General features: G+C 43.7%; 2 protein-coding genes across 3 annotated transcripts in view; one reads left to right on the forward strand and one right to left on the reverse strand.

Moving 5' to 3' along the window:
* LOC148671543 (scavenger receptor cysteine-rich type 1 protein M130-like) overlaps positions 1-18,843 on the reverse strand; it is a 401,186-nt gene that overhangs the window by 133,754 nt on the left and 248,589 nt on the right. The gene's annotated exons all lie outside the window — the stretch shown is intronic.
* On the forward strand, positions 371-12,645 carry LOC148671549 (E3 ubiquitin-protein ligase TRIM39-like). Of its 2 annotated transcripts, XM_088632775.1 has the most exons (8): positions 371-1,033; positions 3,676-3,771; positions 3,917-4,150; positions 4,275-4,434; positions 4,926-4,985; positions 5,811-5,843; positions 6,370-6,396; positions 11,575-12,645. In XM_088632775.1, the coding sequence occupies exons 1-8, from the start codon at positions 443-445 to the stop codon at positions 12,135-12,137; spliced, it is 1,764 nt and encodes a 587-aa protein (XP_088488901.1). In that variant the 5' UTR covers positions 371-442; the 3' UTR covers positions 12,138-12,645. The 2 variants fall into 2 exon arrangements, with proteins under 2 accessions (XP_088488901.1, XP_088488900.1); XM_088632774.1 differs by lacking the exon at positions 3,676-3,771.

Consider the following 18,843-nt stretch of genomic DNA (forward strand, 5'->3'; position numbering starts at 1 on the left):
TAAAACAGCTGGATGGGCCAGCTGGCCTCCTCTTGTTTGTCACCATCATGCTCTGATCTTCTCATGGTGAGTTAGTATTTTATTGTTTTGATTATTGGGAACACAAACCACTGGACTGACTTCACATTAATATCTGTACATGAGCAGCTACTGACATTAAAACATTAAAAAGTGCAATATGACACGATAAGTTACATCCCTACAACACCACACCTTCTTTCAAACAACAACCACCAAAGAAATCACAGCTGTTTCTAAACCACTCCCCCTAATAACCTTAATCACACCCCCTAACAACCACACCCCCGAACACTCACACCCCTACAGCTCTGTGCAGATCCAGGAAGTGAAACTCAGAGATCAGTTTCGTTTCACTAGAAACAGACTCACTGCAGCTCTGTCTCTACTGCTCCTCTCTGTGCAGTTTTTACTTGTCAGAAAAATGGCAGAAGGCAGTATTTCAGTTTCTCAGGACCAGTTCAGCTGTTCAGTGTGTCTGGATTTGCTGAAGGATCCAGTGACTCTGCTCTGTGGACACAGTTACTGTATGGGCTGTATTAAGAACCACTGGGATCAGGAAGATCAGACTGGGATCTACAACTGCCCCCAGTGCAGACAGACCTTCACTCCAAGACCTGATCTTCACAGAAACACCATCCTGGCTGAAGTGGTGGAGAAACTGAAGGAGACAGGGTGCAGTCGTCCTCCACCTGCTTACAGTCCTGCTGGCCCTGGAGACGTGCTATGTGATGTCTGCACTGGGAGAAAGAGGGGAGCTGTGAAATCCTGTCTGGTGTGTCTGGCCTCTTACTGTCAGACTCACCTCCAGCCTCACTATGAAACTGTTCCATTGAAAAGACACAAGCTAGCTGATGCCACAGGACAACTGCAGGAGAAGATCTGCTCCACTCATCACAAACTGTGTGAGGTCTATTGCCGTACTGATGAGAAGTGTGTTTGTTATCTCTGTGCAATGGATGACCACAGAGGCCATGATACTGCCTCAGCTGCAGCAGGAAGGACTGAGAAACAGGTGAGGACTTTGAGTCTGCATTTAGTGTCCAGTACAAGATGTAAAATGGATATTTAGGATATTTGGGGCTCTAACTGATCTCTGGACTGTATTTACTGTATCTGCAATGCTGTATCTCTCCACTGCTGAGTCCAGCTTATGTACTCAGCTGTGATCCACACAGGTTGTGTCTCCTGTTCTTCTGTCTGTTGTTCATTATCTCCTCCTCCTCCTCACCTTCACTGTTTCTCTCTTTACTGTCCTCATGTAGCACCGATGAACCTGTACAACTACACAGCACACTCAACACCTCTAGAACACACTGCACCCTTATTACTGCACAGCACACTCAACACCTCGAGAACAGACTGCACCCTCATTAATGCATAGCACACTCAACACGTCTAGAACAGACTGCACCCTCGCCAATGAAGTCCTTCTTTAATTTCACCACAATAGGATTATTAATATAAAAAAAAAATTATATGGTACCTTTAAAATGGCTTCTCAAAGCACTGTACATAAAAATGCATACTAAGAAGAGATGGTAGAATGGGGTTTGGAAAAACAGCAGAAAAGCAAAGGGGCAGAAACAGACCCAGTTAAATTAAAGCTCTTAATGAATAGTAGATTGTGAGTCTGGATTTGAAAGAGCTCAGGGAAGGTGACTCTATGATATCCATAGGGATAGAATTCCAGAGCTCTGGGCTGCAGCAGGAGAAGCCATGTCACCCAAAGTGCTGGCCTGGGGGACAAAGAGGAGACCAGAATTAGAAGAGTGAAGGTTGTGAGGTGGGGAGTAGGATGATAGTAACTCTGGCAGGTACTGAGGTGTCCAGCCATGCAGAGACATTTAGGGGAGCATGAGGACTTTGAAGTCGACACGAAACCTGATAGGAAGCCATTTCAGGGACTACAGGACAGGAGTAATGGGATCACTTGCACTAGACCTGGTGAAGACTCTGGCTGCCAAATTCTGGACATGCTGAAATTTGTTCAGTCTGGGTTTAGATACCCTACCGAGCGGAGCATTACAGTAGTCAAAGTTACAGAGCGTTAAAGTAGCATTAACTCAATTAGGAACTCCTGGCCTCACAAGTGCATGTCATCGGTGCTTCCTTACCACCCTAACACCCCTTCAGCCCATGTAAAAGACAGCTTTCTATTGGTGATGTTCACACCCAAAAATGGGTGTCCAATATTATTGTTTATTAAGTAATTATAAATATTTATTAAGTTACAACTTCATTCCTAGTCATTATCACAAGTTCTGCACTTCTTTTTGGAACTTATGGTATATAGACCTAATTTACCTGAATTTATGCTACTTTTTTTTTACTCATTTTTGAGTAAAATAAGCACAATTTATGTGTTTTTTTGACTACAGTAAAGACCTGAGGAAAACATGTTGAGTGATTATCAAAAGTGCCTATATTTGTGGTGTACGATGCTGGTTTTTACACCCCTTTGGGCACAGAGCTGGCACCTCTTCCTTTTGTCTGTTCTTTTGTCGGGGGGAGCTGCTGGGGAGGTAGAGCTGCCCAGATCTTTATGCCATATTTGCCTGGTTTACTCGACATGTATTGTTGGGAAGGACAGCTGTAACGAGTCCACGTGACGAAGTAGTAGGATCCTATGCAGACGAGAGAGAGGCATAAACAACACAGGTGTCCAATCTGAATCGACAGGCGAGTTCGTGGTCAAGAGCAAAGGTAAGTTCAAAAAGCCGAAAGTAGTCGTATAAGAGGTTTCCAAAAAAGGAGCGAGGTAGGAGCTCTCTAGGAGAGAAGTCAATAGCGAGCAGCAAGTAGCCAAGTTAGAGGGTTTAAATAGAGCTGAGTGCAGAACGGTACAGTGGTTGGTGATGGTTTTACACGTGCGGTGGCGGTGCTTGTTATAATTAGTCAGCTGCTGGAACTGGTTTGTGGTCTGTGGGTTGATCTCTGATGACTGGCAGTCCTGACAACAGCGACCTCGGAGGGGGACCAGGCGCTCATCCACAGTGACTTCTGGGCCAGGACTGTAAATGAGTGGCAGGCGCTCAACCCACTTGTCCCAGACATCTCCAGTGCAGCGAGTTCGTCTCGCTGACGTCGAGCAGGTCTTGTGTCCTGCTTGTCAAAGTGAATGGCTCTTGAGAGAATATGAAAGGATTGACATAGTAGTCCGAAAAATGGCCCGACCAGACTCGGCATGCTATAAGCTGGTGGTGGCCTCATTCCTTGATCTGTATATGCCAGAGAGAATCAACAGACCCACGTATGGTTGAGAGTCTACCAGACCACCTCCCTCCAGCTATCGCTATGCACACGTCTCCCCTCCAGGTTTGTCATATCTAGGACTGTCCTTACAATAGCCTTTGGCAGAAACAATTCAAAGCTGGACTTTATATCTTCAACACGGGACACGGTATACCTTTTGGCCCTGGGCCATCCTGAAACTCGAGCAGGAGGTGGAGACTCGTGCTCTGCTGCGCTGCACACGCTGCCGGTGTAGATTAGACATGAAAAAGGAGCTTGTCAGATAGGACCAAGAAACACATCTCATGTGGATAAGACATCAGGGATACAGAGTGTGAATTTTCCAGGGTGACTCTAAGGGGTGTCTCTGTGATGTGATTCTTTTACAGCATAAATGTCCTGAGTGTCTCTGTTTCTCCACAGAAGCAGCTGGGGGCGACACAGACACAAACCCAGCAGAGAATCCAGGAGAGAGAGAAGGAGCTGCAGGAGCTGAGACAGGCTGTAGAGTCACTCAGAGTAGGTATTGACCAGAGCAGTGGACACACTGGCACACATTTCCACAGCTGGATATTGGATAGTACCCTTAGAAAACACAGCGTACAGAATAATGTAGTTTGAGTGTTTTCCTGTGTAATAATCCACTGTGTGACTCCTCCCTCAGAGCTCTGCACACACAGCAGTACAGGACACTGACAGGATCTTTACTGAGCTGATCCGCTCCATTGAGAGAACACGCTCTGAGGTCACAGAGCTGATCAGAGCTCAAGAGAGGGCTGCCGTGAGTCAGGCTGAAGGACTTCTAGAGCGACTGGAGAAGGAGATCACTGAGCTGAAGAGGAGAGATGCTGAGCTGAACCAGCTCTCACACATAGAGGATCACATCCATTTCCTCCAGGTAACATCACTGCTCTGTGACTCTGCAGTACGGAAGGGTGTCTCTCACACAGAGCTGCTCCTGGCTTCTCCCCAGGAATGTGTATTGTGTTTGACTGGAAACTCCTCTCTCTTCCCTGCTGCAGAATTTCCAGTCTGTCTGTGTCCCTCCTGGAGCTGGAGACTCACCCAGTATCCCTGTCAGTCCACACTTCTCTCCTGAGCCAGTGAGGAGAGCTGTCTCTGCACTGAAAGAGCGACTGGAGGACATCTGCAAGAAGGAATCAATAAAGATTTCCACGACAGGTTAGTGGAGAAACACACTGATGTCTTTCTGAATATCTTATATATTTCCTGTTTTTCTCTTATACTGTAACTGGATTTTCTGTGCAGTGACTGAATTTATCAGTGCAGCTTATCTGTCAATGATTCAAATTCTCAGTAAAATATCTTAAAAGTTTTAGTCTCACAAATCTTTATGACAGTAACTGTATTGTTATATTGTGCTGTATATAGTTTGACAGGAATGTTTTAATATGAGCTACAGTCCCAGTATAGTAGAACAGTCCTGTTACAATAGGGGCTGCAGTCTCGGTACGGTACAACAGACCTCTTACAATAACAGCTATAGTTCCAGCACAGTAGATCAGTCCTGTTACAATAGGAGCTACAATCCCAGTACAGTAGATCAGTCCTGTTACAACAGAATCTACAGCCCAAGTGAAGCAGAACAACTGTTATTCCTGTTACTCTGTTACTGCAGCCCTGATGAGACATTTCTCTGTGTGTCTCCCCAGTGACTGAAGTCTACAGTCTGCTGACTCCAGTGCCTGGGTCAAGAGCAGAGCTTTTACACTGTGAGTATGTTTTCACAACAGCTCCCCCCTGAAGTGGTCAGTGAGGCTGGTTCAAACAATAAGAGCCCCTCCAAGCCTCCTGGGTGTTACCACTGGATGCAGTCCTGGCTCTGAAACTGCAATTGTCCATTTCTGAAGAGGAGCACTAAGGAACAGGTTTTTCTGGGTTTTCTTCAGCCCCTGTACAGAGCCCTCTGTCCTGTCCAGTGCACTTTTGTTGTGTAGAAACCCCACCTGGCTACCTCTTTAAATAGCTTCATCCTACATGGCTATGTCATGCTTCATGAGCTGGAGGTTCCAGCTGACGGATCGCTGTTCCACCCCACATGTCTGGTCGCTATTGATGATGTGGGGCAGGGCGGTCCTCAGTCTGCTGGCCAGTAGCTTGGACAGGATCCAAGTAGCTCGGGCGGAGCGGTGGCTCTGTGGCTAAGGATCTGCGCCTGTGACTGGAATGGTTGCCGGTTCAAATCATTGACACCTCTCACTGTCCAGCTGATGTCTAGAGATCAGGCAGTGTGACAAGTGAGCAGAACATCTATGTATCTCAGTCAGTGATACTGGTCACTGTGGGTACAGGTCACTCAGTCAGTGATACTGAGTATCACTCAGTCACTGACTGACTCACTGACTGAGTGTCCTGTACCCACAGTGACCAGTATCACTGACTGAGTGACCTGTACTCAGAGTGACCAATAACACTGTCTGAGTGACCTGTACCACTGACTGAGTGACCTATACCTACAGTGACCAGTATCACTGACTGAGTGACTGAATTTATCAGTGCAGGTATTAATACAGTAAAAATCTGCTCTCTATCTGCAGATCCTGTGAAGCGAGCCCCTATCCCTAAATCACGTACGTACACTCTGTGAAAATCTGCTGACTGACAACACTGATTGTACTGACATTTTATTACCAGAGTTTTAGTGTGATTCACAGTGTCTGTATCTCTGTGTTCCAGCGTGTGACTGTGATTAACAGTGTCTGTATCTCTGTGTTCCAGCGTGTGACTGTGATTAACAGTGTCTGTATCTCTGTGTTCCAGTGTGTGACTGTGGATCACAGTGTCTGTATCTCTGTGTTCTAGCGTGTGACTGTGATTAACAGTGTCTGTATCTCTGTGTTCCAGTGTGTGACTGTGGATCACAGTGTCTGTATCTCTGTGTTCCAGTGTGTGACTGTGGATCACAGTGTCTGTATCTCTGTGTTCCAGTGTGTGACTGTGGATCACAGTGTCTGTATCTCTGTGTTCCAGTGTGTGACTGTGATTCACAGTGTCTGTATGTCTATGTTCCAGTGTGTGACTGTGATTCACAGTGTCTGTATCTCTGTGTTCCAGTGTGTGACTGTGATTAAAAGTGTCTGTATCTCTGTGTTTCAGAATGGCAGTGGTTGTGCAGTGCTGCAGGTAAGTCTGTCTCTTCTTGATGACAGAGATGCTGTTTTAAGCTCTAGTGTCTGTGGTTATTGAGGTTTTTGATTCCAGAAGGTCTCTTTAGTGTGAGGAAGTCATTCCTGGTTTGTATACAGAAGGAGATGTATTTCAATTTAATGTTTCTGTATCATCCTACATATAATCTCAGTGGGCTGTGAAGATCAATCAAAGTTTCATGGTGGGAATTTCTATTTCCATCCTGTGTTTCAGTCTATTGGCCAGTATGAGTCTCTCCTGGAGGGACTGACAGTGTAGGAAACTAATTTTCCCTGAAGGCCATGTGCTCTGGTCTCTGCTTACTGCTGAATGAGGGTCTACAGACTGAATGTGGCAGAACCAGTGATCCTGGATTTGGGAATAACTGTGGAATACCAGGAGGAATGAATCAGGTGCAGAGCCAGTCTCATAATAACAAGCCATTCAAATCCTGAGGAGAAGGACTGTTAAAAGATGGTATAATGACAGTACTCTTCCCCTGCAGCTTCACAAACACACAGCCTCTTGCGAGAGGCAGCAGTGTGACTCTGGTACAGGGGCTCCTCTGGGGCCTGTAGGCCTCTTTCTTGTCTGCGAAATGGCTACTTCACATGCCGACCAGGCTGATGGGTCAGAGTCAGGACTTGTTATATCTGGACAATTAGAGTGAAAGGAAAACTCAACTACATTTATCCGTTTATATTGGGAGAGAGTGCATCTTCTTAATTTGTTGTGAGAAGGAGGGTCTTACAGTGATTTTCAGCTCAGAATCATTGTGATAAAATATTCTGGTGTTTCTGCTCCAGTGTCTCATTATAGGAGGTGACCGGTACTGATTAAGATGAAGATGGTAAACTTGGTGTAAAGGGTTAATATGAGTTCAGCACACCAGGGTGTCTCTGTTTGTGATTATAGTATCTGAAAGACATGGAGTACCTGAGAGGAATTCTCCTGTTCTGACTTCCTGAGTTTGGCTGAAGGAGGAAGAGCTAATCTGAAGAGTGAAAGTCTCTTTGGGAAGAATGTCTGAACAGTGGACTGTGCAGGCTTCTCTGAAAGGGGACCAGTAGAAAATCTGGGAACCCAGAGGGGTTCCCTCTGCCAGAATTAATTACAGGACACTCAGATGTGCACATTTTAACATGATGTGTTTACTGAGAGCTGTAATTTGAAGTTAATGGTTTGGTGTCACCACACCTGTCTGGTTACAAAGGGGTCTGGGGCAGATGCCTCTCAGTCAGGGGGTAATTATCTGGGAATGAAGGGCTCTTCCTAGGACAGAAGGCATATCGGTGTATCCTGACAGAGCTCTCAGGTCCAGTTAGAAAGAGACTTAGTGGACTGTTTCTCTTCCAGAGTCTGAGATTCTTCACCATCAGATGACTTAGTAGTCATAGAAAGAGATGTTGGGGTGTTTATCTGTCAGTAAGGAGTCTGTTTCCTGGGCTGGAGAATACATCTGAGAGCTCTGAGCTCTACTGAGACAGGCTACAATGATGTGGGTTCAGTAAGAGACTCAGTGGTGTGATTGACTCAGAATAGATCAGTAATTTCAACATCCGTTCATTAATCAATATTGTCAGTGAAGACTGGGGTTTTTACCTCAGATTTGGGTTTGTCTTCACAGGGCAGGAGGAGTAAATTTAGCTCCTGTGTTTCCATGTCAGACAGGACTTTATCTTCTAAGAGTGACACAGTGACTGTGTGTCTAAGAATGTATGTGTGAAAAAAACGCTACTATAATAGTTGGGGATATTAAATTTGAATTGAGGGACTATTCCTAGGGCAGTGGTTCTCAAACTTTTTGTTTTTGTTTGAATTGAGGAACTATTTATAGGCCAAGGGTAATACATTCACATTAAGTAGTTCAAGTAAGGAGATGTGTCAGCATGCGTAGGCTGCAAAGGAATAAGTAAAGGTTTATTCCTGCTGAAAAGAGAAGAAACACAGCATTTCAGCTGTGGATACTTTTTTGGGTGTCTTTTGGTTGTTCTTCGTTTCCTATCAAAATAAGAATGTCTTAGGTTATTGTTGGTCACCCGTTAAATCTTCAAGCAGAAAAACCTCAAAAGCTTTTAGTCCGCAGTATGTAGACATCAAATACACTTGAATTGGGAATTACACAATAAAATGCAGGAGAGGTGTAATTTGAAGGATGAAAAAACAGTATTTCTGCGTATTTTATGCAGATGAATGTAAAGAGATAGGGGAATGACAGACAAAAAGAATGTCACGGATGTCGGAAAGGACGAACCGTGAAATGACAGGAGAGTGAAAAGACCCTATGCATAGCAGCGAGACGGAGGTTAGCCCGGGCTCAGCTGTTCAGGGAATGCGGTAAAGCAACCTATGTCCTCAGGTAGCGGACGTGGGGGGACCTGGTGCTATGCGGCTCTCAGGACATCCGAACGTCAATGCTGAGCCAAGGCAGAATGAAAGACCCAGAAATATATAGCCCCAGAGAAAGAGAAACACCAGAAGGACAGCAGAGAACCAGAAATGAGAGACAGGACAGAGAGCGCCCTCTGGCTGCAAAGGGTGTGGCATAGAAAAAGAATTCCAGGACAACACACAACCCGTTATACAGTTTGTCTATTGCTGGCTTGCTGTTTACTGGGACCAACAGTAACAGTGACAGGAAGACAATAGGGGGGATAAGTCATCGTAAATGTATTCTGTTTAGTGTTTAAAGAGTGAGCAAACACCCTGTACAGGACATGTTTCTGCAGTTTCACATCAAGAGTAACAGATGTTTGGAAAGCTGTGTCAATTCTACTTGTTACAGAAATGGTAAGAACGACACACATTTAACCCAGGAACACTTACTGACACAATGCTGTACTTCATGTGTACAAAAGACAGAACACATGCTCCTTTAGATTATTTTTTTTCCAGAAAAAGGAGTGTGACCATATTCTTCTGTTGTTAGAGTCAATGCTACTTTACACAGGACAGTATCATTGCATATATAATACCAGATATTAAAATAGCAGGCAGTATTGTTAACAAATTACTGTAACTACTGCATTCAAACGCAATAATATCTCGTATAAACACACCAAATTTCTCATTTAAACCCACTATTATTACAATACTTCCCAATATATAATGTCAGATATTAAAATAGTAGACAATATTGTTCACAAATTAACTGCTGCATTCAAACACAATACTATCTCATCTAACCACAATAAATACCTTATCTCCGTGGCGCTAATAAGGTTCTGTAAATTTCAGTTACTCATGCCAGCACTGTGAAAGGAAGTGGCAGTTGAGTATTAAGCTGAGAATTGCCCTCCTCTCAGAACAGGGGGGTAATTAATTCTGATCTCTCTTTACTGACAGTGTTTCAATGACATGAAGTCAGTCAGTGTCTCTGTGGCCTGTTTTCCTCAGAGCAGCTCAGACACGTGTTCTCAGCTGGTGTTCTCACATGGTCCTGGTCATTAAGAGACCCAGTGGGGTGTTTCACTAAGAATGACACTGGAGTGTCAATATTATTTCATTAGTCCCACCAGAGTGAGTGTGTACTGGGGTGTTCGCCTATGATATTGGAGACCTCATTTCAAACAGGAGTGATCCAGAGCAGTGGTTCTCAAACTTTTTGGACCAAGTACCACCCCTGATTAAACCAAAGCATCCAAGTACCACCTACAAGTCATCATCTCATAGGAACCCCAGAAAATCTCAATGACCAACATGAGCGCACGTGCACACACACACACTCACATACACTTATAATAAATATTATTATAAATTTTATTTGATATAGCCCCTTTAAAGGTGGCTTCTCAAAGCTCTTTGCAAAATGACAACAGGAACAACAACAATTAAAAATAAAGAATAAAAAAGCACCATTTTATTGAGAGGGGTGAGACTGTTTAGTCGAGCAAAGCAGATGTGAAGTCATTTTTCGAGCCTTGATACAATTCACAACAGAGTCTAACAGGCATTTTCTTGATGGCCAAGGCTGCAGTGAGTCCACTTCATATCTAGAACAACCTCTCTAACTACACCGCTGTGTCGGCTTGTCATCGCTCTAGCGCCGTCTGTACAAACTCCGATGCATTTCATCCAACTGACGCAATTCTCTTTGGTAAATTCATTCAGAAGCTGAAATATTGCAGTGAAAAGCATCTGCTCATCTTTTGATATCATCCGCCATATCAATAATTCTACGAGTGATTGTCTTTCGCAGGGGGTAGAAGGTCGAGCTGTTTAGCAGCTTTTTCTCCACAGACAATATGTGTCAGCTCTTTTCCCAGCGGTAAATAAGGTTCTTCAAAAATAGTTTGGGGCTTACCTGCTTTAGCAATCTGCAAGCTTGCATTTTTCCCTGTTTCAGGGATCCATCTCAGAAGTTAAAAGAAGTTCTTATTTCATGCGCATGGGAGCGAAACACAGAGACGCTCTGTGTATTTTTCTCAAATTAACCTAGAACAGTTCTTAAATATTTTTCTATCTATCACACTCTCTTGTGCTTACAAGTTTGGCATTGTTCCAAAATCACATACATTCTCCTACCTCCCTATTTGCTGGAGATAACTTTTTTAAAATACAATTGGTCACTTATGTTCGTAGCACGCACTCCTATACAATGGTTTAGAATAGCTCTTGTGTCCAATCAAGTATTAGCGTGTGCTGTATCGTAGTACATAGGCGCCGTATTTGACACAAACTAATTTTATTAAAATAGAAATTGTGAAAACCCGTCCCAATTTTTCAGTTGGAAAACAAAGTTCCAGGGTCATATGGTGTAACACCTAGCGACGCTCCGCGTACCACTTGTGGTACGTGTACCATATTTTGAGAACCACTGATCTAGAGGGTGTCTGTGTTTCCAGACTGATAGACTCTCCTGTGGACTAAGTCAGTGTTTGACACTTTGTCCTTTTCTACACAGAATGAGTGTAAAATATCAGCAGAAGACGTTTTCATATCGGTTTCAGGGCTGTAGTTTCCACTCTTGTCCTAAGCATCAGTTGCACGTGTAATACTTAGTGAAAAAATTACAAAATATGTCATTTCACATGAAGGGAAGAGAAGTAATTATTCATTTACTTGTTTTTCTCTCTTGGTGTGTTTGGGGGACAAAGACATTTCACAGTATAATTGAGTTGAGTTGTAATGTAATCGGCAGGAGCCTGTTGTGATGTTTGCTGTTTTATTCCCCAGCTGCTGTGACTCTGGACCCTGATACAGCTCACTGTGAGCTCAGCCTGTCTGAGGATAAGAAGAGAGTGAGACGGGGACAGAGGAAGAGTCTCTCTCACAATCCTCACAGATTTGATTACTGGCGCTGTGTGATGAGCAGGGAGGCCTTCACCTCAGGGAGACACTACTGGGAGGTGGAGGTGAATCGATACTGGATAATAGGAGTGACCAGAGAGTCTGTACAGAGTAAAGGAGATTTCAGATTCTCCCCTGAGAAGGGTTACTGGATGTTGAGATACTGGAGTTTGCACTCTAAGCCTTTTGATTTATCTGCTCTCACTGACCCTCGGACCCACCTCCCCCTCAGTCTGCGGCCCAGGAAGCTGGGGGTGTGTGTGGATTTTGAGGAAAGGAAAGTCTCCTTTTACACAGTGGAGTCCAGAGCTCATCTCTACACTTTCACTGACATGGTCTTCACTCAGGGGGAGAAGATCTATCCTGTCTTCTGTACCTGGGATTCAGATAAAGACCTTGAGCTGCTGCCTGCTGTCAGTGTGGAGATTAAATCCGTTACTGACTCATGAATACAGGCTGATTCTCTCCCAGCTCTCTTTCGCACTGTTCATACTGGCAGACGGGTTTAGTGATGGGTAGTGAGATGATGTCATAAATCTAATAGTAATTTTAGAAATGACGATGTTGTGTCGTGTTTAAACTTTTTAAAAAAGTTTGAAACAGGGAAAAATAACATGTACGGGAGAGGGAGATATACCACGCTACCAGCCTGCTGTACTCCTGACTTAAATATACAAAATCTCTAGAAACCCTACTGTTTTTACACTTTTTTTTAAAATAAGCTTTTAAAAATGCAATCTGTGTTAACTTCTCCTGCGCGTGTAATGGGTTGTAATGGACGCTGTTGTTTCGTATAGTTTTCACTGGGATGTTATTTTGTTCAATATTTTTATCTGTTATCTACCCGTGGAGTGTACAGTTTTAATCAATAATTTACTACTTTTGTCTGTGAAACAGTGAGAGGGAGCTCCCGTTGCCTTTCCTCATTCGCACTAAAAGCCACTGATGAGCAAACAATGAGTGGAATGACTGATTATTAAATCATTTCCCTCTTCAGGTAAAAAGTGTATAAAAAACGATTGTTATTTGCAGAAAACAGTTATAAATTATTTGTTATTATGACAGAAGTATTTTCCGGTCATATTTGAGTGTATTTGTTAAATTATATCGAGTTATTAGAACAAAGTTAGTAGCGCGAATCCTCGTGGTTAGCATAAAGGCCATGTATTTGGTATGTTAAATGTGAATGTTTTAGTGATTAGCAATTAAGTTCATGTTCGGTAATAGCCTTAGTTTCACTGTTCCTGGTTTTCTATATTTATTCGTGTTTTTTTTATTTTAATAACCACAGTGCTATCGCATTTATATTGCTAGTGAACATTACGTTTTTAAAGAAATATTAACGTGGTCTCGCAAAATCTTCGATTTCATTGTGTTTTAGTGTTTCTTATTTTTTTTACTAAACTGTATAATATACTAAGAAGAAGACTGAATAAGACATAATGCAGAATATTTTCTTAATATATAATTAGAAAAATATTAAGAAGCATTTTTGTAACTTTCAGCTTATTTTCTTTGTTATATTGTATTACTGTAAACTGTTTATCCTATATAGATTCACGCTAAAAGCCACTGATGAGGAAACAATGAGTTGAGTGACTGATTATTTAATCATTTCCCTCTTCAGGGGCGCTACAGGTAGCTGTGAAGGGCACTGGTAAACAGTCAACGCTCCATGCGCGAAGTCGTATAAATTATAGACCTATTTACACATCGTATGTGCCGAGATCTATGTATATGAACAAGTACAGGTTTATTCCATGCTGAAAAGAGAAGAAAAAAAAGTGTATACGATGAAATGCTGTTTCTCTTCAGTCTGAAGGGGGTGTCCCACACTGACAGACTGGAGGAACTGAGTCTCTTTAGACTGAAGGGAGTGTCCCACACTGACAGACTGGAGGAACTGAGTCTCTTTAGACTGAAGGGAGTGCCCCACACTGACAGACTGGAGGAACTGAGTCTCTTTAGACTGAAGGGAGTGTCTCACACTGACAGACATGAGGAACTGAGTCTCTTCAGTCTGAAGGGAGTGTACCACACTGACAGGCTGGAGGAACTGAGTCTCTTTAGACTGAAGGGAGTGTCTCACACTGACAGACAGGAGGTATGGGAATGTCCAGTGATAACGGGCTTCCCTGTCCATCGGGGCAGTGAACAGTTTCTCAGACACAGCTATTTTATATAATCGTCCCAGAACGGAGGAGAGATGTTAGGCCTCTTGCAAAGAAAAAAAATACATCTTTCATTTATGGTGTATTCAACGGAGACGGAGCCCTGCAAAACTGTATGTAGGAACAAGAGATGAAGGATAAGCTGTTTAAGGAAATCAGCTCAGGCGTGCCGAGTGTGAGAGAGGTGGGGGTACACGGTTGTGAACGGGTAAGGCTTGTGTGTTTCTTTCGGTCTTGTGTTTTTATCCTGATATATTTTTAAAATCTTATCTTTATCAAGCTCGTTTTCATGGGTCAAACTCTGTTCAGGCGTATGTTTGTAACCGTGTGCGTCTTCTGTGTAGGTGGGGGGCTGAGCCTCATTCAAATCAGACTGAGCGCTGCTATACTGTATGTAGGAACCAGAGATGAAGAATGAGCTATTTAAGGTAATCAGGAGTGTGTGAGAGAGAGAGTGTGTTTTTCCTCCCAACAGAGAAGACTTGTGGTTCTTTCTGCTTTTCTGCACAGGCTGCCAGCGTGAGTGCGTGCTGGGTTCGTGGTTTGAATGCCCGAATTGTCAGGCTGGCGTTTTTTGTTCCTATTTGAACCCATGTTTGTGCACAAGGCGCTTGCGGACGTCTCCGTGTGTGTGCGTTTGTAATGACGTGTGTGAGTGGCTCTGTATCAGTATAAAAAACGCATTTAAGACATTCAACCTTTTCATGTTCATATATTCTTTTATTCTTGACAATAATAACTAAGGTTGCTGCTGGAAGAGGTGTTAGTGGGGCAAGCAGGGGGCGCTCACCCTGCGGTCTGTGTGGGTCCTAATGCCCCAGTCTAGTGATGGGGACACTGGACTGTAAACAGGCGCCGTCCTTCGGATGAGATGTAAAATGGAGTTCCTGACCCTCTGTGGTCATTAAAAATCCCAGGGTGTTTCTCGAAAAGAGTAGGGGTGTTACCCCAGTGTCCTGGCCAAGTTTCCCATTGACCCTTACGAATCATGGCCTCCTAATAAGCCCCACCTATGAATTGGCTTCATTACTCTTCTCTCCTCCCCACTGATAGCTGGTGTGTGGTGAGTGTTCTGGCGCACTATGGCTGCCGTCGCATCGTCCAGGTGGATGCTGCACATTGGTGGTGGTGGTGGAGGGAAGTCCCCATGTCCTGCAAAGTGCTTTGAGTGGAGTGTCCAGAAAATAAGTGTTAGCAATTATTATTAATTATAATGTAATAAGTCCATTATTTCTCACCACTCCATTGCAAGGCATACACAACACAAACACTAGGAACAATTATCTCAGAAGCCAGTTAACCTCCCAGCATGTCTTTGGACTGTGGGAGGAAACCCAATTGAACACAGGAGAACATGCAAACTCCACACAGATAGCTCCCAAGAGTTGAACCCAGAAACCCCAGCAATACTATAACCATCACCAAGCTACCCCACAAATTGCATCCAGTCATGGCAAAAGACTCTTACCTGTTACAATATTACCATCAGGGGGTTCTATGAGCCTGGGGAACACCTCAGGATGACAGCTGGCTGGCGTCACAAGTTTCAGGAAGAGAGGGGGCGTCTTCAAGGAGCTCAGAAATAAGATCTGAAAGGACTTATTAATAACAGGCTGCTTTAAGAGCCCCTGGAGTCAGTGGGGAGAAAGGACGAGATCAGAGGTCATATTTGAATGCTTATCTCCAGTTATTTGAATGGACTGCCCTGGTCACAGGTGACACGGAGGGCCGTTTCCGGAGGGGGAATGGGTTAATTTGAGGTATAGTACATGGGCTTCAAGTTCATTCACTGGTTCTAAATGGGGCCTTTCTGAGCGCAAGCTCCCTGCTCTCTTCTGTTCACAACCCTTGAAGGTCGCTACAGGTCTTGCAGATGTGGGCTGTGTTAAAGGAGCCTGGATCACACCCATAAATTGTCTCATTGATGAATTCAGGTGGCAAAACGAACTTGTCTTCTGGATGTGGGCTTTGTTGATGACACAGCTGTGTAATGTGGTGTCAGCTAAGATACACACCGGCATGCACGCACTCAGACCAGGGCAATATAATATACACTATACATAACATAACAGTGTAATAATATAGTGTGTGATCTCCTGTCCCAGCCTGAGGAACAGTCACCCTGTCTCTCAATAATAGTTCAGGTGGGTAGCTGCGTCAGCATGCGTAGACTGCAAAGGAACAAGTAATAGGTTTATTGAGAACGCATTCTCTTTCAATAATCTTTTTTACCAACAGGTCAGTGGAGTTGCCATGGGCACCAGAATGGGACCCAGCTATGCCAACATTTTTGTCGGCTGGGTAGAAGAATGCTTCTTCGCTTCCTACACTGGCTATGTCCCTGACCTCTACAAACGATATATTGATCACTGCGTCGGTGCCGCCACATGCTCCAACGATTAGCTTGAGTTCTTTCTGCACCATTTCACCAACTTCCACCCGTCCCTCAAATATACGGTTAACATATCTTCCACTACTCTTCCGTTTCTAGACATCCACTTGTCTATCAACTACCCCCGACTGTCCACTTCAGTTTATTACAAACCCACGGATTCACACAGCTACCTCCTGTACAGCTCATTTCACCCCAACCACACTAAACACTCTCTTCCTTTTTCACAGTTCCTTAGGTTACGACGATTATGCAGCGACGACATCGACTTCGAGAACCAAGCCCTCGAAATGTACTCATTTTTCATCAACAGAGGATACCCCAGCAGTGTGATTGACAGGGCCCTTGCCCAAGCCAAAAACACCCCCCGGACCATCAACCCGATCAGGAACTCCCGCCGTAACAACCGCATTCCTTTGGTGCTTCCTTACCACCCTAACACACTTCCAATCCCCAGGACCATTAACCACAACTTTTCCATCCTACAGGATGATGCCTCCATTGGGGCCCTCTTTTCTGATCGCCCTATCATCTCATATCGCCAACCACCTAATCTGCGTAACCTCCTTGTTCACAGCTCCCTTGACCGCCCTCAATAACCATCCACACCTGGCACTTTCCCTTGTAACAGAGCTCGCTGTATCACCTGCAAATACACAGCCACCACCACACTCATTCAAGGCCCCTCAGGACAATCCCGGATCACCCAGACAGCATCTTGTACCTCCAGCAACCTTATTTACTGTATCTCTTGCAGTGAATGCCCAGCCATCTACATTGGAGAAACAGGAAGGAGACTCGGAGACCGCTTCAGAGAACACGTCAGGCCTGTGAAAATTAAAGATCTCTCCAAGCCCGTTGTTTCTCATTTCACCTCTGACGGCCACGACCACTCTAATCTCTCCGTCTGTGTTCTCAAAGACGGTTTACCGAACTCATACATCAGAAAGACCACCGAAACCAAAATTATTCTGCAGCTAGAATCACACATTCTCCCTTCTCTTAACGACAGACTACTGTTATTTTAAATTTTCTCCATTCATTGGAAGTTTCATTTCACACCTCTCTGCACCCATTCTGACTTCACACCTCTTGATTGGGCTCTCTTTCTGTCCCCTGCTCCCGCCTCTCACTCCTCTGTTCTCCCGCTACTTTACCTTTGCCTACTGCCCTGTCTCTCTCACACCTGAAGAAGGCTCCACGGCCAAAACGTTGTGTTCTCTTTCTTCTTTTTTTCAGCATGGAATAAACCTATTACTTGTTCCTTTGCAGCCTACGCATGCTGACGCAGCTACCCAACTGAACTAATCAGAATCAATACAATTGATCAAGTAATAGGTTTATTCCATGCTGAAAAAAAGAAAAAAACACAGCGTTTTGGCAGTGGAGCCTTCTTCAGGTGTGTAATTGTCATCAATACAATTGATGTCTGGCGAAGGCAAATAACCTTTGTACATGATCTGGAATGTGACTGGTTAAATTTCAACACAGTTACAACCTCCTTTTTTAAAGGGTGTACACACTTATGCAACCAAGGCATTGAAAGTTTTTTTATTATTGTTCTAAAAATGTTTCATTTGGTTTTAATTCTTAAATATTTTTGGTTAAAAGATTTTTAAATGTGAAAAAAGCTCTGATTGTGAAACGGTCAAAATGTCAGTGAAGAAATCGGTAATGTGAGGAAAGATGAATTCCCCATTTCATGCTGTATTTCTCTTTCATTCTAGTAGGAGTGGTGCTATTGCTTCTGGATAAAGTCTGGCAGTGGTCGTTCCAGACGGGTCAGGTATGACTGCGCTTTGGCACAAGACGAGACATGTGACTTGCGAGTATGCCAATGGTGTCATTTTTTTTTTCCAGATCCTGGATAGCTTGATTGGTAGCGTATCAGGCTTTTAATCTGAAGGTCCAGGACTCAAGTCCCTGTTTGGCAGGTTGTGCTTTTTTAAATCTATTGTGAATGTCATTATAAATCTGTACTGTGGTTATTTTAAATGTTCTTTTATTTTCTGTAGCGTTTCCTTTCACAAACCGAAAATGTTCAAGGTGATCTTTCTACTGCACTCCATGTAGATAATCTAAATGAAATCACAGTCGAGAAAAGTACACACAGTGAGGAGCTCATGAATATGCCAAGAAGAAAGGAACACTGCACATATGCTGAACATCATGTTCGAGTTTACAATGACATCAGAAATTGGAAGCTAAGGCGTGTTTTTATTAAAGGTTCAAGGAAACCTGAATACCTTTGGTAGTACGATGATGCACAGATCTGCAGTCTGCAATTAGAATACTGTTTGTATGTTGTGTAAAATACGCCGTTCAAAACTTTTCTAAAACAGGAGATATGTTTTAGAATGTGTCTTCCTGTAAAAATAAAATAACTATAAGGGCGCTATAAGCAGAGTCTGAAGCCTGCTCCACAGAAGAACTATATTCAGAGGGCCAAAGAAGTGAATATTTCACCAAGTGAGAGGAAGCATCTTAGAAAAAGGAGGTGCAGTCACTTCCATGTGTCATAACACCACAAAGTCAGACTACAAGTGCTAAAAAGCTGATCTCAAGGGTAACCCGGCCAAGTGCTCTAAGGAG

Source organism: Lepisosteus platostomus, chromosome 5, assembly GCF_059453375.1.
Source record: "Lepisosteus platostomus isolate fLepPlt1 chromosome 5, fLepPlt1.hap1, whole genome shotgun sequence".
In the NCBI taxonomy this organism is placed as follows: domain Eukaryota; kingdom Metazoa; phylum Chordata; class Actinopteri; order Semionotiformes; family Lepisosteidae; genus Lepisosteus; species Lepisosteus platostomus.

Bases quoted from the DNA above. Each gene is read 5' to 3' on its own strand.
- LOC148671549 (XM_088632775.1), top strand. From the start codon at position 443: ATGGCAGAAGGCAGTATTTCAGTTTCTCAGGACCAGTTCAGCTGTTCA. The intron at 4,435-4,925 runs GTTAGTGGAGAA...GTGTCTCCCCAG, and splicing joins AATAAAGATTTCCACGACAG to TGACTGAAGTCTACAGTCTG. The intron at 5,844-6,369 runs GTACGTACACTC...TCTGTGTTTCAG, and splicing joins AGCCCCTATCCCTAAATCAC to AATGGCAGTGGTTGTGCAGT.